We start from the raw sequence: 25,347 nt of genomic DNA on the forward strand, positions 1-25,347 counted from the left end.
GGACTTGAAAAAGAGCATTACTTAACCAAAATACTTCATGATTTAAGAAGGTTCTGATGGTTTATGGGAAATTAAGAATTTGCAAATGTTGGGCTTAAAAAAAAGTAATTAAGTGAAAGCACATGTTTAATTATAGCTATTGGAAAAGGTAACTGTAATTACTAGGGAAACTAATTTTGAGACAAAGCATTATGTGACATATATAATTATGAGAATAAAAATTATGAGTATATATTAACTGGAAGAATATCTTACTCCTGAGAACTAAATTTAAACTTTTTTTTTAACCAAGACAATCTATACATTCTTAGTTATACTTTAACACAATACCCACCTTAGAACACACGTGTAGAAACCACTGTCTTGCAACTCAACCGAGTGAAACCATATTGAATCTTCATCCTTGCTCATCCTAACTTCAGAAAATATAATGGGTTCTTCTAAATCTCCTTTGTTTTTGTACCACATAAGCCTAAGACCTGTGCTTTGGGCCATGCTATAATTAGTTCTGATATAGCTGTAGAAAAGGGCACATTTCACTCGGACTGGTTCACCTGCCAAAGCCATGTATGTCTTGAGATCCACTGACCAGTCAATGCAACCATCAACTGAAAGCAAAACAATAATAAAGAAATATTAGATACAAATATATTTTTCAAGATAGTGAAAGGCAGCTTGTGAAATGCAATGCAATGAATTAAAAGAAATGAACCTTTGTTTCATAGCAATGTGAAAAATCTGAAGCAGCTATTGGCAATTAAAGGGTTTTATACACCTTTTTTAGTTACACGTAAATGCGAATGTGCAGGCAATAAACAGAGCACCTTGGGCCAGCTCAATGCCATTTCTTTTGAATATCATTACTTTCATCCCCCAAACACTAATTCTTTCAGAAATAAACCAAGTGTTTTCACCTTAACTACTTGCCCCAGTAAATCAGTTTTGATTTGTTTAATTCCTTGTTGGAGGAAAATGTACGTTGCATTCTGATCCCCATCTTATCCCTTAAAATTTTCCATCCACCTCTGCTAATTAAGATACATAAAACAAACATGTAACAGATGTGACATTTATCATTTTCTTTTCAAGGCAGTTCCACACCGCTTTTTTTTTACCCTACAGCCTATTCAGACTGTAAAGATATGTATTATATACAACAGGATACAATTACAACACACTACCTAGGCAATGAAGCTTAATACAGGAATTGTACAAACACAAAAAGGGATCTTTTGGTGTTCTGCTTAGCAAAAACTTTTGAAACAGTTTTCTTGATATTTCACTTTAAGAACATATATCAGGCAGTTTAATAAAAGACTACTTCTCCTTAGAATATTTCTCCCATTATTTTAAATCATCTTAGTTACAATATAATCCTAGAACATGCATAGACATCAACATGCAACTCCCCCTCACATATCAGAGACCTTTTAATTAAATCTTTTTTATTGCTGGAAAAACTGTAAGCCTGAAAGACACCTAGGAATACAAGCAAAGAAAAAGACTGCCAAGGCAGATCATCAAGAAGCAAATATACTGCCTAAAATTAATAGCCTTGATGAATATGTAGCTTTTAGAATGTACTGATCATAACCAGCTACATATAAGTGGAACACCTTTACCCTTGATGTAGTTACCTCAAATTCAACCAAATAAAGTCCAAGTTTCCTCTGCATTTGCAGTATCAATTCTCAATCTAAGTGTTATTCTCATACACTCTTCATTTCATTTACATCTTCAACAGCATTCCCTCATTAAGTGACCGTTTTATTTACTTCCTAAACAAATGTAGTGAGCCAGAATTTCTACACATGGTGGAATACCAGATCTAGTCCAAATCATGTACTGAAGTATTTGTTCTCAGTGCATCCCCTCCAGGTTTATAACAATCTTCATGACCACCAAAGCTGCACACTATAACTCAAAAGTTCTCTTGCAGGACCCAATGAAATACTGCATGCACCTCTCTCTGCGATGGTGTTATCCAGACATGGGCAACCAGCAGCAGCGCTGGAAAAAGAACCCAAGTCTCCTAGTCCTGCAAACCCAGCCAATCCCCTTTTATTAAAGCCTGGTTCTCACATCATGAATTATTTTATATAGGTGGCTTTGAGGGCTTTTACATCAAGCGGGTATCAATGTACTCCCGCACAAAAGCTCTGTGTCTTTTTTAAGCCCTGCTCTTCAGGCTGGTGTGAATTTACAATTAGAGAGCAGTGCAGAGCTTTACAGTCACCTTCTCTCAGCAAGGAATGTGGAAGGCAACGCTAAGCTGGAGAGATGGCTTGTCCCTGTTCTCCAGGACATACAGGTATTCTCAAAGGCACCCTTCCTCATGTGCTTTAGCAAAGTCACGCAAGTCTAAGCAGGGGCGTAAGCTGAAATGAATAGGGCTGTCCAGAACTGGGATTTAGATCCAAACTAATTCAGCCAATCTAATTAATTCTGTCAGTCTTTTGTCAATCTAATCCTGTCATGTCATCTAATGCTTTTGAACCTGTGCTGGTTCAGCAAAGTTGAACTACAGTAAAGAATAACTGACATTCAGACACAAATGGAAAGCTTATGAGTCAAGCAGAAAGGTGCCAGTGTGTCATTCATTTCACGAGCAGAGCCACAATTAGGAAGAGTTGCAGAGTTAGGTACTGACCCAATACGGAAATCCAGCTTTGGAAGCTGAAAATGCCTCTGCTTCCAAAAAAATTTCCCCCATAGCCACACCAACTTGTCAAAGCACAGCTCAAACAAACACTGAGCACCCTTCAGTGGCATTCAACCTGCCTCATCGTCCATTTGGAAATTTATTCTCCCTTCTAGTGTGCACTTCTCTACTATTTTATTTTCAAAACTACAACTGCTGGAGTATACAAAGCACAGTGGAATAGATGAAAGACATTCGAATGGTAATTTACAGCCAGGTCATTAGAGTGGCTGAAACCCATCTCCAGCTGCTCCCAGCAGAGAAGATGACTGTGGGGCCGGTGCACGGCTGGCCATTGCCAGCACGCTGGTGGAAGCACTGGGAACGGTGACCTGACCCCAGCCCAGCACCAAAAAAATAAAAGAAGATATACCCTAGAGCTTTTCTTCCCATTAACAGTCTCCAGAAGAAAGCATTCCAGCAGCCAGCGGCGAGGCTGACCCCAACACAGCGAGCGCAGCGCAGGGGGAAGGTGCAGGCAGGCTGCCGGCCCATCACCCCTGCCTGCGCCGGCTGCTCCCCTGCAGCAGCTCGCTCCCCGCAGCATGCCAGGAGGTGGTAATTACGGAGAGGAGAGCATATCAGGAACGGAGTAACCATTCATTATAGGGTTGATGACATCTGTGGAGGGGAGAAGTCTCACAGAGCGCCTTGACTAAATCTTAATTATTGAAGAAAGACTAATCAAACAGGAGACGACACTTTCCCCTTGCTCTTTTTTTCTTGTTAAATACACAGTCAAGAATGTTTCCTCTAACAAAGCTGTAGAGGCTAAAATCTAGGTCAGGCTCCCCACGCTCTCATGGAAGCTGGAATTTTTCCTCTTGCCACACTGTCAGTCACTGGAGCGTGAGCATTGTTAGATCCGTTTGGAGCATTCTCCAAGCTGTCATTACAAATGACTGGAGCTGCTTAGGTGGAGTTTAGCACTCCATTACCCAGAACAAAGTTTGCTGTCATTTTTGTTGGGCTCGCTCTCAATACATAATATAATCAGGGTGATAAAAAAGAGAAAAATAATGGCATTAGAGAGAGGCACTTATTATATAATAAATGTATATACATCTTTCCTCTGCTACCCCATAATCAGCTGATCCTTAGTAAGTGCCTGACTGAAAGACCATTCAAATTAAATCCTGTCTATTGTGGGTGTATTTTAGACACTTTCAATAAAGACAATTATTTGAAATATTTTCTAAAATTTGGAGCATTGAGAGGATATAGAAAACATTGTCCCACTTTTAGCCCAGCTTCCTGAGGAAGAGGTTTGCCCATCTATCTGTCAGTCCCCCCACCCCGTTAGCGTCGCTTCTGACCCAACTGACTAAATTCAATCCTATTTCATAGAACATGAAAGCGTTCGGGTACACGAGAGCCCAACACGAGTGCAGGAGAGAGTCCCGATGCCCCCCCATGGGCAGGGAAACCCAGCAGCAGTTAATCACAGCGGGGCCCCACTGGGCCCATCCCAGTTATCTGTCCAGGCTAACTCAACCTGAGGAGATAGTGAACTAAAAATGAAGGTTTCAAAATTATTAAGGAAATTATAGATTAAGTTGGCTGACAATATGTTACTGTACTTTTATGTTAGCAGTCACCCAAACTGTGTACTGCATTTTCCTCCCCAACATTTCCTGGTAATTTCCCATTATTCTTATTTTAAATAAATGCAGTTGTCTAGGGAGTCTAGATGCATTTTAACATGAAGCATAATAATTTATGAGCAATTATAGAAGAGCATGTACATAGTCTCTGAATAATTTGTCTTTCTGCTTGCTGTCATATGAATAATTTTTTGCACTGCAAATCTGCCAGTAATAATTCTTGTAGGGATCTGTCACCTACAGCAATTTATATCATGGCATTGTTAAACATGTTAGCCTACCTTGTTACCTGAAAAGCTAATTTTAAATTGAAATAATCTACAAATAAATAATTAAAAATCATATACTAGCTAATGTATTAAATTTATTACTCCACAAAGCAAGCAATGCTTGTGACTGTAAATACACAGTCAGAAAAAAAAATTCTCTGACACAGGAGTTGTACTTTTATTTATATATTAGCCATTGAGCAGCAGAGTCCAGAAACTAATATGCATCATGCTTGGGGTTTGCAGACATGCAGCAATGACAGATGTACTCCATTAAGGAAGTCCAAAAAGGGATACAAATTTTTTAGACTTTTAAAGGGGAGAAATCAGTAACAGCCCATGAATTTTAGGCAACTTGGTATTTTCAGATCTTGATTCTGGAGAAAAGGGAACACACCCTACCTTTGAGCGAACACAGTAATGCCTTTAATAGCTTTGGCTGGATGTGATCTTCACAAGGGGTCAGGGTGTTAGATCAGGCTCACCATACATAACTGGTTTCACATCTCTGGCTCTGCTATGCTAATTCTGCTACGGTGCTTGCAGACCCCTGCCGGCATCTCATCACAGCCCGATGCTGCCGTATGAGACCTGTCTGTCAGCTGCGCCCAGGTGCGGTCCCCTGCCACCCTGCCTCCTCCTTCCTCCCCACACCATGAGCCGAGTCAGGGAGCTGAACCGCCTAAAAACTGACACCAACCACCACCCCCTACCCCTATTTGCGATTCTTTAAATACTCCAATATTCAGAGATACACTTGTTGGTCAGAGAACACATTTCAGACAAAACAGGCTATTGACCGCTTCACACACTCTTCAAAATCATGGATGTCACCTCGAACGGAAGGTAAGGTCTTTGCTTGTAGAGCTCCCTCGGCCTAGCTGACCTACCAAACTGGATGGTCAAAGGCCACTCTTACAACAATTAATAAAAATCCACTCTTGACATGGAAATCCACTTTCTGACATGGAAAGCAAGTTACCCAGTTTTACAGGGGAAAAGGAGAAGCTCACACTGGCAGTACTTCAGAAGAGAGCGGAGGGTGGCCTCCTCCAGCAGCAGGGGAGCCGATCTCAAATAGCAAGCAGGGAGGAAAGGAGAAGGAAGTTCAGGTAAAGTGTCTGTGATGTTTCTTTTCTGTGAGTTACTGTTTCACCCTTCTTTCAGTCAAGTGAACACTAGTTTTTGCCTCTGACTGTGCTCATATTTTAAACTGCATTTTAGGAAAAAATAAAATAGTTGGCCCCTGAGGGATATGGTAAATCAAAAAAAAATGTATCTGTTAGAAATGAAGACCACTTTAAAAACCACCTTTGATCTTGAGAAAAAAAACAAGTTTATCATGATTCAAGCTGGGTGAATTTTGCAATGTTTCTCCTACTACCCTGTTAACAACTTTAATTAAATAATTCATTTCTATCACAGTAACATCTAGATTCAGGAATCATCAACCAAGACTATTTTGCTGTAGAAACACAACATCTAAGAAGACAATCACTCACAGGCTTTGTAGATTCTCTGCTCTGATGTCCATTTTCTGAATGTTTCCTAGCAAGATTTACACCATTCAAACTTACTGGCGAACAAGCCTGGGACTTTGAAGACATGTAAAAGTGCAAATATTTCCAAATTCCTAAGTCAAATAATGATGAATGCAAAAAAATTTCCTTAGGTTTACCAACATACAAATATTTCTCCAAATCTGGCTCATAAATAAGGAAAAATGCATTTACTTATCCTTATATATTGGCTGAATTTTTTCCAAATTTTGATCAAAGCTTCGAATTTCTGTGAGATGGGCTAAAAGGTTTTTAAGACTTGTATATGCTTCACTTTTTTTGACCAGTTTTTCTCATGAGCCTCAGCTAAACAACCAAACTCAAATGTCAAATATTCCAGCCGAACACTCATCATTTCCTTCGATGTCAAACAAACTGTAAGTATATACTGCCAGAGGTCCAAATAACAACGGATTGCTCTGTCCTGACTTACGTATGCATATGGAGCCAGAAGCATTTTAGTCTTATATCGAAAATGCAAAACAAAGAACATACTAGTAGATCACCAATCCGTAAAATTCTCTAGGGAGAGCAAAAAACCAGCTTGGACCCTGAACAAATTCTCAGTTTCCAGGAGCGATGGCACATTAATGAGGTCGAGACTTAGAAATTATACTTGAAGAACAAATATGCTGAAGTAGTGTCAGTAGAAGTTACTGGACAGGCATTTCATCCTGTAGCAGTTGTCAGAGCCAGCTTTTCAGGTGGCACCTTATCACAGGGATTTTCGGGAATGCTTGCTGATGGAGGGAAGAGCAAATCACAGCTGGCAGGTTAGATTTTGCTGGAGACAGGGAGCTCTGAAACACATTCTGTGATGGAAAGGAAATCTCTGGTCTCATCATATTCTTTGCTACCTCTTCAAAGTCAGATGTTCCTGGAGACAGATGGACCTGAACTGAAGTGCCCTCCCAAAGCTGTACTCTTTGCTTTGAGCGGATTGCTCTGCTGAGCAAAGAGAAAGAGGAGGGCACTAAAGCAACTGTTTAAAATGCAGCATATTTACCCTAAAAATGAGTGATTGGTGACCTTGATCTCCTAATCACTTCAATATCTGGCAGGTTTTTAAAGAGGCTGTGTTGTAGTAAACAGTACAGAAATTGGAACTTATAAAGTGGTGTGGTTTGGTTTTGAATATTCAGTGTAATGCTTTGATTCTCCGTGGCTGTCACCATGTTAGAAAGCAATGTAAAAGGCACCTTGAAAATCAACAGCAGTAGAGCCAGGACATGAACAATAAAGAAAACATACTTCACGGCTTTACGCTGTTGCATATTTTGTGAAGTCCCAGACATGGGTTCAAGGACTGTGCCCCAGCCTGTCCTGCCTTCTCAGCCCCTCCTGCACCCCCTGTCCCCTGCCCTTCCTGCTGCAGCTCCCCTCCCGCACTGGGGCGGGCAGATCTGGAAGAGTTCTGGGAAAGTTCGTTTACAAAGCTTTTGCCTCTGCCCAGCCTCTGTCTTTGCTCCCACAGAAGTAAAGCCAAGTGGGTGATCTGCAGTGAACAAGTTATTTGAACAATTAAATTTCTTTTCTCGTTTGTGGATCTATAAATGAATCCCCATTTCTTCATAGTCAGCCATGAAATAATGTCAGTAAATTATTTTAAAGAAAAAGTATGTTGCTCTAGATTGGAGTGGCCAGATCAGTTACGTGACATTACGTCTGCCTCTTGGACTGAACAAGCAACAAAACTTTCCTGTTAAATACTAAAATTTGAATCCCATAAACAAATAATTCAGGCACCCAACAACCAGTGCAAACACAGGTATGAACTCAACAAAGACTGTAAATTAGCTGTTCACCCAGCTCTGAAACCCATCTGAGCTCAAATATTTTTTTTTCACGTAATGCCCACAAAATCTAGTAAATAAAAATACTTCCACTTTCTAAGCTCCAGAAAGGGGAAAAATAATTTTTTCTAACATCTTCTACAATTAATATTGCCATTTTTATTAGCTCTTTGAATTCCCAAGGAAGTCAATGAACAATGGAAAAGCACAAAGAGAGCTTTCCCAGCATCTCTGATACTTCTTTGGTGCACAGAACTACCTTTAGGCGAATTAGATAGAAAAAGAAAACAAGAAGAATCTGTATCTAAGAAAAGGGAGAATAATAACTGATTTAAGTAAAGAGTTAAACAGATTGAAAATATTCCGTTGCGTTTATAAATAAAAAATTTATCCTAAGAATATCCTAAGCAACACACTGAAAACACACTTTATACCTGAAGGTATACGCAATTAATATTTTAAGCGGTGTGGCTACACACAAGCTCTTTAAGGACACTGTCTGAGATGGTTTTACTATTCTCCAGCCAACCATATTAATCCACGGAGACTTTCACACACTTGCTGTTTTCAAGTCTTTAGCACCATGCAAACTTTGGGAACAAAGCTGAATTCATTTCAATAATTGATGAGTCTCTTTTCATTAGCTCCTTTGAATAAAGTTACTGAAGGTAAAGTAAATGGAAACTAGATTCCCAGATCAGGTAGTTGCAGTCTCAAGTAATCACACAATTAGGAAACTCTATATCCACCGCTTGTTATTCCCAGGAGGGAATTGTAGGAAAGAGCTGTAAGTAATAAGAATTTAAAATTAAAGAGAATGAAACTCTATTAACTTGCTGGTCCCTGTGGGGCAAAGGGACTGGTGTACATGCACAAGATTATTTTATTTTTCATGTGTTTTTCAAGTATGTGGACAGTTTGAGTTGGATTATCTGCTTTGAGGGCACAGTCCTCTTGAGTTTGGATTAGGTTAGGAAGACAGACTCCCTGTTGAATACACCAGACTAAATTAATTTCTTTTACGGTCTGCAGAGGGGAATCTTTGAGTGACACAGGCCTGCTGTGAGGGCTCTTACTACATCTCACTTGTGGCAGAGGAAGACTGCTCAACAGAAGAAAAGAGCAAGGAGACTATCAGAAGAGCGTAGGAATATTGCACTCCACCACAAGCGGAAAGCAGGACTCAGTTACTCCTGTGGATGAGCTACATCGTATTTGTGGAAGGTTTAAGCAATTATTCACTGCGACACTTCAGTATGGATATTTCTGGTAGTCCAAATTCCCCACTTACTGTGGGCAACTCACACCTGACCCACGTGCCTGCCTTGCCCGCGCAGCCAACCATGCTATCATGCAAGGCCTTTGAGCAGGAGCGCAGTCTCTGGGCCTCCAGGGGCCTCTTCCAACCTACCTGACCCCAATGACTTGGTCTTACCACCAACACAGCCCTTGCTGGTCACAATTTGCAGACACATAAAGGGAGCCTTTCTGACAAATGCTGTATCTGGGTGTGCATACTCACTACCCTACTCATTAATCATTTATCTTCTAGCTTACAAAGACGCAGTCAGTTCATCAGAAGATTACCAAATGCTTTACAAAACTAGTTCCCCATCATAAACACACTAGGTAGAATGAATCTTTTGGGTCTTGGACGTTTGCAAACTGCTTGACCACATTGCAGTGTTTAAAAAAAAGAGAAAGAAAAGAGAGAATGCACAAATCAGGACATGCTCATGAATAGAAAGGAACAAGTCAAGTTCATCTGAATTTACTTGCAATAAAAACCAGCCTTGGCCATTTGCTTTGTCTTTACACATTTACCTTTGGGTAGACATACTTACCATTTTACAATTGCTATGCCATTCCTCCTGTTATCTGGCACAGACAATTTCAGCTGCAGTGAGCCAATTACCATTTCCACTTGCATGACAGGTGGACCTTTGTTTGAAAAGGTTGTGACCCATGCTCTAACCTAGGTTGTAATTCGTCTTCTCATTTTAATTTATTAGCTGCACGTATGCAGCAGAATTTAAATAGGAAACTATCCTGACTGCAGAACACACCAAATTTCATTTCAGTAAAATGAACACTCACAAATCAAAATAATATTTGCTTTTATAGGACAACCATGAATGGAATTGTTAGAGGGTTATTTGACTAAAATGTGTCTGTAACTGATGAATTACGAAGTGCCTTCAAAATGAGATACTTTTAAACAGTAAATGTCATTCTTAAGACTTTTGTTTCTATTTAAAATAAACAAACATTCAGTTATCCTTATTGCAAGCTATTATATTTACATGTAAGAAAGAAAAATGAAAGACGATTGAAAAAGTAGCCATTACAAGATCTACCTGTGTTACAGATGCGTCTCTCAAGGTAAAGCAGCAAGCGGTAATGGAGCGCTGTGCTCCACAACACAGCATTGCACTTTTCTTTAGGTACACCTTTACCATTTACATGGTAAATTAAGTTTTCTAAAACCTGCCTATAACAACATCCTGCAGCACTGCACCCACCCACAGCTCCGCACACCCCAGTAATATATCTCCAGTGAAAACAAGGGCCATGTTTATGGGGCCAAATTCACTTTCATTTCTCAAACACAGACTGTGAAAAGGGGGCTGTGATAGCAGCCTCCCCCATCTGCCAGATCCCCCAAATCCCAACCCACTTCCAGAGCAGCTGTGAGCAGTGACCCTGGCTCCAGCACCGTGACTCCTCTCAGTCCCCTCTCAGGCTCCCATTCCCAGGGCCTCACTCCTGCCCAGCCCCAGCCCTGGTGATGGGCCTATGCTGGGGAGAGGGGCCATTTTGTTATCACCAGGGCCGCAGCTCCCCACACGGGCACGTTCCTGGAGACTTCACCTGCTTTCCAGTTATTTTCCCAAGTCTTGACTTGTAAGACTCAAACCAGGGCCAATGGGCCAACGTCCGACTGAAACCCCACAGAAACCAGCACTGCTTTGAGCTGACAAAAAGCAGCAACTCTTTATCTTTAAATAAGAACCATCATAAAGCAGACAGACCCAAAATCAGCCTGATTTACAGCCTTTTCCTCAGGCTTCCCTAACTTCATGAGCCAGAAACAAAACTGGCGGCAGGAACATTTCATTTATTAGTAAGCAAAAGCGACTAACTGCAAATACTTCATTACTAATACATCATTTGCTCAGAACAGCACAAAACAAACAGGTCTGTGTTTTATTCATGGGCCTCCTGTCATCCTCAATGGCCCCAACTCACTCTGCAAAACACGCAGCTGCCATGTGCTTCACCAAGCAGCATCCAAGACAGGGGCGGGAAGATGGAGAGATGTTTGAGCTCCGGGCTGAGGTGGGCAAAGATGGGAGTTGGGATGCGGGAGGGGAGCCAGGGAGCCCTTAGCACCTGAGGCCTTTCTTTGGACGACACCATGTCCTCCAGATGGGACACTCTGCTGCAGCCCCACCATCCATGAACTCGTTATTAAATCATCACAGCTCAACGTTAAAAGGCTCTGAAAAATCATCATAAAAGCCTCCACGTGAGCTACTGATCAACTAGAAAAATTACCTAACTGAAGTAACTTTTTAAATTAATGTCTCCCCACATGTACTGACTGGTTGCTCAACACTCAGTAAGCAATGTGGAGACTGCTCATTTTCTGTCGTGCTCCTGCCCACTCCCAGTTTCATGACCTTACCCCCAGCCATCATTTACTTTCCCAGCCCTGGGAACCGACTGCCATAACAGTTTGAGGGCAAGTGTTTAAGTAGTATTTTAAAATTATTAATACAACAAAGCTCTGAGGTGGCTACACCTGGATTGCCTTCTGTTGGGATCACCCCAAAGAAAACCAATATGTTTTCCACTTAGGAAACCATGTTTTAAAATATGGAAATCAGTACCTAAATTCTTAAACAGAAAAAAACTCACAGAGATTAGGGCAGACAGGACAGAAATATGAAGCTGGATACCTTCTTCTTCCATCCATCTTCTTCACAAAGAGCGTGCTCATTTCCAAGCCTGGCTGCAGTTATCTCAAGGAGTCTGAGGGGCTCCAACTGCTCAGTGCCCTGGGGACTCCCGTCCCCACTCCCCTCGACAGGCTTGGGGAGGGCTCCTGGCTCCCAGCTCAGGGCTGGGGCTCTCCTGCCCCCCGGTCCCCCATCCTTCCCTCACCACCCCTGCTAAATGCAAGCTGAATTCAGCAAATAGCGTTCAGTGGGAAAGCTAGGGATGAGGGGGAGGATTAATTTCGACAACAGTGTTGTGAGTGGATGCATTCCCAATTAAAAATGTTCTATTTAATTCAACCTAGTCAATTTAATTATTATTTTGACTTAAACTGAAAAAATAATAAAGATGACAGATTTTTCAGTTCAGAACAGACTGTCATCTGTCCAGCTCTACATCTGAAGGAAAACAACTGTTCCCAGCCAGAGGGGAAAAAACACACATGAGGCATGTGACCTCAGGGTAGGGATTTTGGGCTACAGACAGGGAAGTGAGGCGAGAGGTCTCCGACAGTATAACACAGGCTCCTGGGGCACAAAAAAAAGCACTTTACATCGGCTCTCATCAAGGTTAAAGCAGAATTTTATGGCAGCAAATCAGTCTTGTTTTCATAAGATACAAGGTCCAGCTTTAGAGGTGCTGATGATGTTCAACTCCCAGAGTGCCCTACACAACCTCTGCATCCTACAGCACTGGGTGCTGATCCTGCTGGGAGCACATCCCAACAGAAACCTCTCTTTCTGAAAGGAGGAGGGTAAAACGGAGAGGAAGTGTGTGAGGACCAGAGATATGAATCAGAAATAAAGAGATGCAGACATCATACAAACTATGTTAAGGGAATTGCTGACAAAGAGAAGTTCTTCAGAGATGAAAACACTGTTTTATTTCTCTTAAAAATAAGAGTATCACAAATGCAATCATATTTTTTCATGTGTCACTTGTGAAATATGATATTTCACTGTGAGGTTGACAGTGTAAGAAATGCAATTAGAATGATTTGCATATTAAAGACATTGTTATGTCTTCATTGTAAATATTTCCATCATGATGACTTTGAATAGAATCTTTGCAAACACAAATATAAATATCCTCATGCCAGATTTCACACAATCTGAAATCATGCTGTGTCAAGCTGTCAAATTTAAGAATTCTCTGAAGCCATTACAAATCTGATTTTAATCTCTCTAAAGACTGATCTGATTTTACATAATTGAAAATAACCACTGCTTGTAATGTGTTAATTTCGATGTGCAGTGAATAACATGGTGCCAGAACCCTTCCAGCCAACCACTATTTTGAAAAGCTGTGCCCAGTTTTCAATTTCCAGACTTCCCAGGGCTGCATAAACCTTTACAATGCATTTTTTTGCTATTGTGTAATACTAAATATTCCAAAGTATGTCACCAAAATTATGAGAATCTGATTTTTTTTTCCTCTTCCCTGGGGCTGATCAGTGTGTCTTCAGTAAGAAAGATAAACAAGTACAACCTCATTAACGAGCTACAAACTTGAGATAACAAAAGGCATCGCTAATAGCCCAGTTGCTATTGGTCTGCTTCTCTGTGTAGTAGCCTCCTGTTAGAAGAGACAAATCTACTCAGCAGGCATAAAGGCATAAAGGACCCTGCGCTTCTTTGCTTCTATTTGCATATATTCAAAAATAGTCTTGGCACTCTACAGAGCACAGATAACATACTTGAAGGGTGGGAGGAATGACAGCAGTGTCCCACTAGACCCAAATCAACAGCCATGCAAACACAGGCATGGACAGAGGGGACTGGGGTTACAGTCTTGAGTCTCAACAAAATTCACAAACTTTCACTGCACACACACGTACATAAATCAAAAGAATATGGTGCAGGAAAGAGTGACTTTCAACCTGTTTTTGCAAACTTTACATTAGCTGGGAAAGGATTTCTCAAACACCCGTACATCTCCAAACTTCGTGCAGGGAAGACCACTTACTTCTAAATGACAAGCGTAGGCTGCATGCAAAATATTCTGAATTTTTTGTTCTCTAAATTACTGTTAACCCAACATTATTCCTGCCTACCTTGGGTTTTTAAATGGAATTACATGTAGCCTGCAGCTTCAAATCTAAATGAAAAATGTAGCTCCAATTGAACCTTAGGAAAAAAAAAGGCAAAAGTTAATGAGATTTAAATTAGTAACAGCCAAAGCTTTCCCTTAAAGAAAACATTATCGATTTTAAAGAGCTACCAAATGAAAAAGAATGGCGCTCATTTAGACTTTGCATGAGCTACATTAGAGATTCATTTATAATAATAAATAAGGATGTGCTTTGCAGTGCAATGAATCAGCAAAATTTATGTACATATTTTTATGAGTTAACTACACATTCCTTAAGCCTTTAATCACAGTTTTGGGCAAATTGGTGATGGTAGGAAAGAAATTGCAGTTTCTAAGGCCCAGACCATCAAAGATAATTAAGTACCTATTCCCTATAAGAGTTAAACACCTACACAACTCTGGGGTTTATAATCTATTCTTCATTTGTAAAATGGAAATGGATACTGTTTCCCTCCATTCTTTATTAAACAATGTTTCTATTTTAAGTTCAAGTAACTAATTATTGGAAAAATTCTCCTCCTATGAATGCTCTGCGGTTTTTTATACCAGTAAGTACAAAAAATGAGTATTGCCAGGAGAAGGTATATATACACATTCTTTGCAAATTCCTTACATAGGTAGGAAATTTGTCAAGCTGTTGGTTTTCATATATTTTCATTCAAATACAATTTTATACAATCGCAAGATACTTCATCATATCAGTACAGCTCAGGAATATAATACTGTGCTCCTACGACATTTAAATATAGAACACTGGTGACCGTGCACAGGTAATTATCCAGTTGCACTTCCTCAGCTTAGCGAATCTGGTTACTTCTCTGAGAACTGCTAAGAAAACAGATGAAGTCCAAGGTCCTCCAAGCAAGTTTCAAATGGCTTTTAAAACTAAACTGCTTATATGAAAAGTAAGCATGCCTGGACCCAGTCCAAACAGAATTTCACCTAATAATTTATTAAAGTTCCAGACAAAATCGATCAGAACAAAAGGAACACACAGTTCATTTGCTGAGATACCTGAAAGTGCTAAAACTTTAAACTCTAGAAGCGGTCAAATTCCTTCTATCTCAGTCACTGAAACCAAGTTTGGTTGGGGGAACCCCAAGCCCCCAGCCTGGTTCTCCAGCTCCCACCCTGGTAGATGTCTGCTCAGATTCACTGCTCAAACGCACCTCCAAGGGCTGTCATGGTGCTACAAATGGGCAGACTGACCTTCATGTAGTATCGATGACAAAAGGTAGTGTGTAATGCCTCAGAAACTCTGAAGCTGAAATTTCTCCCACATACAGCAAAACCGGTAAGAAATGTAACTACAGTTCTCTCAATAAAGCAAGCAACACGTTCTTATGTCTCAAACTAAGCTGTGTGTGCCAAGATAATAGAGAACATGCAAAGGTCCCCCAGACAGTACCAACAAGTACCACAATCCCAGTACAGCACTGTTTTTGCAATGCAGTTCGCCAAGACATCATTTTACAGGGGAGATGATGCTTGTCAAAGCATGTCTAAACTGTTGGACTTCCTTTTTGCTTTGCTAAAGCAAAAGATAGATTTGCAGAGAGATGTATTTATTTTTAACAAAAAGCATTCATACACATTAATTTCACCTGCTACAAGACTGTGTCTTCATGAGATTCTTTAAAATAACTATATTAAATTTAATCTGCCTGTTTCGCAGAACTAAGTTACACCTGCCTATTTGTGAGCTGGCAGACTTCCTCCCCTACCTTCAGCATCCTGCTGTTCTCCACCTTCACATGATTTTGATCATCTTACCCACATCATCATTACAATTCGGAGCAGTAGTGCAGCTCAATCAAATCCCATCATTGTCCTCACCTCTCTCAGTTCAATCCACGAAGTGGTTTTTGGTGTATAGAAACTCCATTTCATCAGGAGGATATTATCTCAGAGGCTCCACTGCAGGTACACACACATGCACTCCCACCCCGAATGGCGACAAACACGCCTAAGTCAATGGTTGGGCTTCAGACAGCTCCAGAGCAGACATGAGGTTGGGAGATGTTCAATGCCAGCGATCAGCAGAATCCCGGGATTCAATCTGATTTCAAGCAACCCCCGACAAACCACATACCATTTAGATGTGGATGCTTCTGCCCCACATCCTTTGTTCTAATGATCTGCTCTTGCTGCACCAAATTACATGCTAACATAGATCTAGCCCAGGGTACCCTGCGATGGGAGTTTCTATTCATTTTGAAACTGATATGCTTCAGAACTCATGCATTAAAAGAAGAGCTCCCAGAGGGAAGCCAATTCTCAAATACATAATCTTTGGGAAGAACTTTTGGTGGAGAGAAGTAAATTATAATTGAAGTACACTAGATTGGTTTTGTACTTTGTTCTTCCTTTCTTTAATTATAAAGTAAATTAATAATCGTGAGCACTGTGTGTGTTTTTAACTATGGTATTCCCTAAGGCATAACAAAAAAAAATTGAAACTGCAGGAATTGCATCCTGGAATGGATCTTAAGGGAAGTAATTAATAAAACCTACTCTATCATTGCTTGTTTCTCTAAACTATATATTCTAGTAATGTTCAATAAAATTCCTTGAAGATCAACATAAGCCAGGCCTTTCTAGTCCATGCAAATGTGACCAGAGTACATTGTACATCAGGGAGATGCACCACAGAAGAACCGTGATGGCTTAGGAGAGTGATGTGGATGGGAATGGTCACTTCTGTAACCCCAGCTCTGGTTTAGATCTAAGCCGAAGGGACTAAGAATTACCAGTGGACAGGGGACATCAGCTGGCAGTTGAAACAGTCCTAAACTGAACAAAGACCTAAGCTAGGTCTGAGGGAAGCAATAAACAGCTGTTACTCACCCTGCTCCATAGTGGCTTTCACATCAAAATAAGCCTAAATTTTGAAATGTTTCTTCTGCTTTATACCACACTGTTTCTTTTCAGTCTTTTCATAGCTGATGCAGGGGTCACTTTCTGATGTATTATGGACCACATCTCAAGAAACCCTGATTTAAAGCCTGCTTCCCAGCAAACCAGTTTGTGTACAGCTCAGCCTCCTTTGACAGCGTGCAGCCTTGTTCTTCTTGTTAACATCCTCTAGATTTTAATTACTGCTGCCTACATTCAGTGAAGAAAGCTTAGCACATCGCCTCTGACTTCCAAACCTTTCACAAGCAACAGGCTTCCATGTGCTTTTTTTTTTTTTCTTTTTTTTTTTTCGCATGTCTCCTACAGGTTGGGGTTTTTTTTGCACTGTTTCAATCTGGAGAGTTTAACTAGGTTCATATGCACTTTGTACGCCACTAAAATCTTCAGAACTCGGACATTTAAAGTTTGCCTTCCTCCCCAGGAACCTTCACATGAGTGTTTGTTCTGTTTTAAACATTCTATTGGGAATTCCTACGAGCACCTTGCCCTTTCCTTTCTGCCTGCAGAAGGATTGTCGCTTTCATTGCGGGGAGACAAAACCTAAAAATAACCTGGTTGTATACACCCAAGCTTCCCTAGTGGAACGATGTACAAGAGACATGGTATTTCTTTGGGGATGGAAAAGACGGTGTTCACAAGGAGGTGGCTGATCATTCAACTATTCATTATGTCTGGAACTCTGAGTCTCTTTTAAGCTTTGACAAAAGTTTCATAGTCAGGTGAGACTAAGCGCTGTGCTTCAAACTAAAAGTGAAAGACAACCTCCCACAGAAAGTACCTGAAGATCATTTTTTCCAGCTTTGCCACGGCCAGGCTTTCTCCAGTCTTACTTCTCCCCATTTGGTGAAGGCTTTCTTAGGATGCCCTTCTCGAGGAGACAAAGTCTGCCCACCATTCAGAGGCAAGATTAATATGCTAACAAAATCCCTTGGCCATTAAAGATGTAGCTTCAACTCTGATTTGTTTTTGTTAGAAAAAATTATCTAGTACAGACTTTGTCAAAGAGCTTTGTTAACACTAACACTTGCAAAACAACTATGCTAATATGACATTTTCCATCCGCTTGTTCTTGTACTTTTATGTCACTTAGCAATGAACTACAGCAAATCCCTCCCAACCCCTAATATTTGCCCACGTGAGTATGTGGGAGGCCACTTTTTTACTACTTGTACTGAGCTGAGTTATTGTCATTTACATAGAGTACACCTGCACTTTAAACCTGACTAAATGTGCCATCTGGCCAATAGCCTTGTTGACACACTGTTGGTTTATTAAAAATGGTTATTATACTAGTAAACTAGTATGCTAGAAAAAAGCATTTTTGGAAAGTTCATTTCTACGCATGCAACATCTCCATGCTTTCATACAAAATACACCCTGGCCATCATCTGAGCACACAGAGCAGCTGTACCTCTTACTCCTAGTCTCAGCGTAGAAACCTGAATGAAGCTGAAAAGGGAAAGTCTTGGGGAACTCTGACAATTAAAAAAATCATATCTGGCTGTGACACTGAAACCACATTTAGAAAGGGGTCAAAATGGCCATCCTCTCTTAACTAGCATTTTTAAAATGCACAAGGGTTTTCAAAAAGCCTTAATTCTGCTGTTCAAGCATGCAAGTAAACTGGTACTCGTACAGCCACCAAGGTTTAGCCACACAGCACTTGGTCATCTCCTCTGTGTGATTATTATGCACATTCACCACTTAGCCTGCTGAATAAAAATCACAGGCCATGCCCAGAAGTTTATCAAACAGATAAAAATGGGCTTATCCCCAGGAGTATACAAGCTTGATAAGAAAAGTAGATAAAAGGAGGTAATAGTTATCCCTGTTTCCTAAAGAAAACAGAAATTTTGAAGCTCCAAGGCAAGAAAACATTTTCATACACAGTAACTCTTTAAGAAAGACACTGTTCAGACTGTTCCTGATGAAGGTAATGGTAGCGAAGGGATCTGAACACAAATCTGCAGTCCACAGCTTTCACTGCACGAGCATCCTGCTCATTGCTTGCTCAGTCTCCAGGTTAAAAAAGTAATAACAATCAAAATTAAACCTGGGCTGAAATCGTCAGCCTCTCGCATTAATTTCACCTCAGAGTTGTCAGAGTCCAAGAGCAGAGGCCACAATTTAGAATTACACCACAGGCGTCTCTGCTAAGCCCTGAGCACCGAAGGACCCCTGAACTGTGACAGAGCCCTCCTCAGAGGAGCTGTGTGCACCTAGCACCACCCATGGGCACCCCTCCCCATCAGCACCCAGAAGCTCCCTGAAGTTGTGGGTTTGCTCTGTGATGTGGTTGGGTTGGGTTGGGTTTTTTTCCATCTTGCCTCCCCACTTTTTCCCCCACCAGCTTTTCCGTTCCAATAGATGAACAAGAATGTTCTACCTGAACTTTTAACACCCCAGTCTGCTTCTGGAGACAGCTGGCTACACAAGTCTGCCTATTTATAACTATTTTTAAAATACAGATGAAAAGAGAGGCATTTAGATTAGAGGGGCTGGCTGAGGACTTGAAGTGCACTGTTTAAAAAATAAAAAGAAAAAACCGAGGAGCTATAGCTGACCAACTGCATCATTTATATATTTGATTTCCCTAACAGCTACTGTGATTCCTGAATTTAGCTTTCCTTCTCATTTATAAAAGCCTGTTTCTGATTGTACTCAAAATAACATTATTTGCTCCCTGGAAAGACCTGGTGCTGCCTTTCTTGACTTGTACCTTCTTTTCCACTCAGCCCCAGCTTTTACACAATACCTGCCCCAACAGCTCAGCAGTAAGATCTTGAGCATTCCTATTTCTATGGAGATGAGGTGAGGTCCACGTGGGGAAGCCATGTGACTCAAATACACGGCCCCAAACCATTCTGCAATAGACAGATGTCTGTAACATCATCACCAGGAGAGACACTGTGCTGCTAGCTGGACTGCAGCGGCGAGGGCGAGCCAGCCCATACAGAGATAACAGCGCTGTCACCCACGCGTGAGCCAGCGAGCAATGTTTAGTGCCATATGGCTGCATTACGTTGAGAGCGATCCTCATTAAGGGGACAGTGTGGCACTTGCTCTTATTCTCTGAACAGACAGAGCCCTAAAATGTCCAGGCTGTCAGTTCAGTAGGAAAGAAAAACTCACTTATTTGGCCAATTTCTTCACACAGTTTTTTATTTGTATTTCAAAGCTTTCATCCCCAAATCACATCAAAGGTCAAGCATCACTGCCTGTCCATTAAAAAAACAGTAACTGCATTCCACCCGTACCTGCAGTGCATTATATCCATGAAGGTATAGCTCAAAAAAGGTGAAGTTTTTCTACAAGTGCTATAAAAGATCCTTCATGCTACAGTGGAAAATCACTGATGTGCACTTTTCATGCAGCTAGTGGGTGAGCCAGCTGTGGTACAAACCTTCCATGGAGCCGGGACGCTTTGCAGGACTCCAGACAACTGCTCGTAGATCCCACAGAGTCAAGTTTATGGTTCAGGGGAAAGGTTGCCAAAAATTTTACTTGTGGCCACATTGAACGGGTGGCTTCTTCCAAACAGGCTGCTGTATCTCCGCATTTGTCACGGTGGAGTTCAAGGGCTGCAAGCCAGGTCTTCACATTTCACAGCAAGCTATTTGCAAAACTTTGCTTTCATTTGAAAGCAGGAGGAAACCTAATAAGCATCACCAATTGCTCTCGCTATCCTATTAGACCGCAGCACCAGCACGTGTGAAGCGGTGGCTTGTCTCGGCTGGCAGTGGTTCCTGGCCGTGCCCTGCAGGTTCGCTGCTTCCCCCACCCCACCCCGCTTCTCCTCCGACCCACGCTGCTCTCGCCTGTGCTTCAGAGCAGGCAGGAAAAAAAGCATCTTCTAAAAAAATCACGTTTTAAAAGGAAATGTATACCTGAGGTGATTAGTGACCCTGATTAAAGCTTAATTGCCTTTTTTTCACCTTGGCTCACTTAAAGTATGCGACAGCAGTCACGCAGTGCCAGGAGCCAGTGTAAACGGACACATAAAAGCCAGATTCCAGAATATTATGGTAACTGGCAAGATCTTTCCTCTTATTCTTACTTTTCCTGCTTTTTTTTTTTTTTTTTTTTTTACCTCCTGCAAGAAGTACCTAAGAGCAGCACCTGGGAGATCCTGCCTTCCCAGGATGGTCAGCCAAGGGGCAGGTGGCCCTGGGCAAGTTCCTCTGCAACCAGTTTGGGGGGGAACGTGAATCTCCAAGTTGTGCAGATGGTGAACCCCACTTGGCAGAGTGCCCTGGGTGTGCTGTGCCTACCTCCACAGCGGGGCACCATGTGGGCAATACTCCTCTTCTGGAGGACCCATTCTCCCCAGAAGAGCTTCAGAGGGCTGGTGCTGACAAAGGGAAACATACACGCAGGCATCTCTCTTTAATTGTCTTCTTTCCAGCAGCAGGGTGCAGGTATGAGTAGGAGAGCACACAGCAGGACCTCAAAGCAGCATCACCACTACAAATGCATGCTGCCTCTTAGCAGAGCCTCCCCGGTCCCGCTGCACAGCCCCGGCAGCCTGTGGGCATGCACAGCAGCGAGGAGGCTGCATGCCCCCGAGCACCACCCCCAGCGAAGGAGCAGTCTCAAGGGACACATACAGATACCGAGCCTTATAGGACAGCACCAAACTGCACACACATGGCTTTCAGATCCGCACTGCATGCTTTTAAACTTGCCACAGCTCTGACTTCAAATGCCCGTGATGCATTTACAAAAAGCTGAGCCTGGGAGCGCTGCCAAGGCACTGGGCTGCAGCGGGGCCGGTGCTGTCAGCACCACGTCCCCACACACCTCGTCAGCACGGGCCCCAGTAAGCAAGTGGGAAGGCTGAGGCTTCCCCTAACCAGACGCGGAGCAATCTCCTTGCACGGGCGTGATGATTTACAGCTTGAGCACCGTGCAGGGCTGGTCTTGTGTGGCAGCACTGACCCATGAGCAGCCAGTGGTTACATGGGCTCCTTCTGCTCGCCGAAGCAGAGAAAAGCCTACGGGGACTCTGCTTACTAGCCTCCCACAGCAGTCATCACACGGTCCCTCCGCATGCTCTAATCAATATTTAAATGATGGTGACAGCATTAGAGGTCATCCCCCATGCACTGATATGGTGCCTCCAGCCATCCCATCTGGCCAAGGTTTGAAGGAAAACGAAAAGATGAGCCTGGTACTGTATCTCAAAGGTCAGTAGGTTCAGGCACATTTGAAAGTTTAACTGAAGCTTTGTGGCAGGTCATCCCCCTATTTCCTGATGCGGAAACAATTTTATTTAATACTTCATTGAAATAACACACCGTTGCATAATACCCCCGACAGCAGACTTCAGTGCAAATCTGCCGCCCCAGACGGGTAAAGCTCCACCACAGCGTAATTAACAGACTGTGAATTAAAAGCTCTGTAACGTCCACCCGAAGCTGAGGCACCCATCCCTTCCCTTTCCGCATCGCTGCTGAAGCAAGGCAGCCGGACACTGCGCCGAGGCGCTGCCCTGCCGCGACCAGCCTGTGACCACTCAAACCTGCAGCCTCCCCGAGAAAGCCTCAGCAGGTCACCCCAGGCATGCCTTTCTGCTCGCTCCCGCTCTCACTGTTTCATCCGCAGTCACGGTGCAGTACATTACTGATGACACCACTACTGCAGTTTCCACTGTGAGGCACAATATGGCTTTCCCAAGAGCGGAGGTGGGAAACTGCGTTATGATAAAATGTTACGCTAGCTGCTCGGAGGCACCACGCCGCGAGGCTGCCCAAGTAACCACAATGGGGTAAAGTACCTTTCCCCTCTCAACACACAACAAAAGGCAGTGTCAAACATACCGTGCTCTGCCTATCGCTCAACCGCTGCAGGAGCGCCACACCTCCTGTATCCCCTGAGCCTGTGATGCCTGGCATGCAGGCAAGCCGAGAGGAGTGCCCCATTCTGGTATGTAAAACAGGAATACATCAGGAGGTTCCTTGCTCCTAATTCTGACTTTCTTGCTGGTCCTTACTTACTGTCTTCTTATTTTCCTGATTTCTGAGGTAGCACTTGCTTACACACAGAGAATCTCTGTCAGCTCTGCAAGAATTAGACCATTTGGGCTGAAAAGAAGGTCCCTGCTATGCACCAGGGACTTTGGGATACAGCAGGCGATGTCTATTCGTTCACCTTTCAGAAGAGGGGGCAGGAAAAGCAGAGAGAACAGAAGTGAAAAATGTTTCCCAAAACCAGTTTTGCCCAATAAATCACACCAGAAGTTTAAAAAGAAAAAAAAAAAGTGGCCACACTTCATTCATTCACATTTCATTGCCTGAATTTCACCTTGGAACTGCTTCCAGCTTGAACAAAGCCCTTGGCAAAAGCCTATGGTGTGTGGTGAGTTGAATCATCCAACATCAAGCTGCTGAAGACTGTGGAAAAATTCTTCTCCAAGACACCAAGAGCAGCAGCAGGCAGGGACCAGCATGACTCTCTGCGGCTGTCCCAGGACACCAGCCCCACAGCCAGCTGCACTCCCTCCAGCAAAATCACTGGGGCTGGGCGAGAGCATAAATGGCAAAGCCAGAGATGCCAAAAAGCAGCAGGGAGGGGAAGGATGGGAAGGACACTTCAGGGAGGCTCAGATTAAAGACTCAACGTCTGTTTTAAAGATGACTTTGAAGTAAGGCAGATGCTAAAAATCTGTGGATGGCTCAGAGTTTGTTTCTCAGCGAATGGCCACTCACCAGGACTCTCTGCCCACCACACACAGAGGCAGAACCCATCAGACAGCCAGACAATACACAGTTAACAAAAAGCATTCTCAACCACATTTATATTTTTACTCTGCTCATCAAATACAGTCAGAAATTAGATTTTTCCATCAAAGTGTTCAACTGCTACTTTTCTTACTCCAGACCAACAGAAAGTACGTATGAGGAGTCGCATTAGGTTTGTCCATCTTGGTCAGTTTTCGCTGACTGCAAAGAAGTAAGAGTTTGGTAAGACTTTGGTAAGACTTTTCTATTTGATGGGAAGACAGAATTTGGAGCCAGTCACTAACTACAGAGCAAGATCCACATTTTTAAGGTGGATGGCTCTACCTTTAAAAAACTGGAGGGCGAGCAGCTCACGGAAAGCCCTGCAGATTCCCATCAGCTTGAGGCACAGCAGTTTTGCCAGATATGAAGCCCAGACATGGATCTAAATGTCTCCAAAGATCAGATGTTTGCCTGCAGCTTTAAGGCACAGGGTGAGTTTCGAGGTTTCCAGCAGCCTGACTACGCAGATGGAACTATTTTTTCCTAATCAGAAAGTCTAACTGCAGCTTGCCACTGGCAAGCAGGCCTTGCTAGCCTTCTGTAAGAACGACTATGACCTTCCAGATACCGCACTGACGCCAGCATCAACATTTTTCACACTTCTCCATCACAACATTAAAACACGCCCGCATTATCTGCATACAGACACTCGTGGGAGCGAGCATTAAGCAGACTTTCACAAGATAGCACAGATTCAAACAGATGGACAGACCCTGGTTTTTAAGCTGTGCCATTCCACGGGGTTTCCTTTAGCCAATTTGATCACCTCCGAGGAAAGGAAGCTTTACACCTGATGCATCTGTGCTGAAAGACCCCCTGCCTTTAAAATGACTTTTCTGAGTGTTATTGGAAACAACAACATTAAGATAATGGCAAGACTGGCAGTGAGAAATTCACAGGGGATGCAAAATAAATGAAATCAATTAGTATTATAAATACAGGGCAAGTTTCACGTGTCTCATGTCAATTATTCATACTGAACTTTTGAGACTTTATTATTAACAGGTTTGTTTTGGCAAAAGCTATAAAAAAATGAATGGAAAAACCCAACAGTGCTATTTTAAACTTTTGCCATCACACTGCAGTTTACGTAGCTGCAAATAAAATGGAAGAATATTTTTATTAGCCATCAAATGGCTTAGCTAATACCAAGAGGCCTTTACTGAAGCAAAAATGTTGAACAAGCCTGCTTCACAGCAAGCCCAATTTTGATTTTCCCAATTAAACGAAGAACAATTCATACCCGTATATGGAAGTGGACGAGCTCTGTTTAAGTATCAGCTCTGGTGGAACGTGCATTAACCGAACACATCGGTTTTGAGGTCAGCTGTCATTCTTTCCAAATTGCTCCCTGAGCAGATCACAGAGCAGATGGAAAAGGCCAGTTTGACATGACTCTTTGGCTTAATTATAGCATTACGAAGACAGCATATGGAGTTGGTATGTACTGTAGAATTTTATCCAATAACTTTATTTCTCATAAAATCAGTGATCTGTTTCATTTGCTTTTACTTGATATTCACTAAGTACATCCACTGCAATTGAATTATTTTTACCTGTGCATTACTAGGTCAAGCTTTCTTAGCAAGTACAAGAGCTGTAAATTCACATTAATGTTCAAAGAATCGCA

The 25,347-nt window shown here is 42.2% G+C and overlaps 1 protein-coding gene across 9 annotated transcripts in view; it reads right to left on the reverse strand.

Moving 5' to 3' along the window:
* Positions 1 to 25,347, reverse strand: part of IL1RAPL2 (interleukin 1 receptor accessory protein like 2) — a 395,107-nt gene that overhangs the window by 194,441 nt on the left and 175,319 nt on the right. For 8 of the 9 annotated variants that reach the window (XM_064463223.1, XM_064463224.1, XM_064463227.1 and 5 more), the window contains one exon: positions 335 to 608. The exons of the other annotated variant lie outside the window; for it this stretch is intronic. In XM_064463223.1, coding sequence (XP_064319293.1) covers positions 335 to 608 — 274 coding nt within the window. The remainder of the gene's footprint in view (positions 1 to 334; positions 609 to 25,347) is intronic. 9 annotated transcript variants of the gene reach the window in all.

Source organism: Phalacrocorax carbo, chromosome 11 (genome assembly GCF_963921805.1).
Source record: "Phalacrocorax carbo chromosome 11, bPhaCar2.1, whole genome shotgun sequence".
NCBI classification, from domain to species: Eukaryota; Metazoa; Chordata; class Aves; order Suliformes; family Phalacrocoracidae; genus Phalacrocorax; species Phalacrocorax carbo.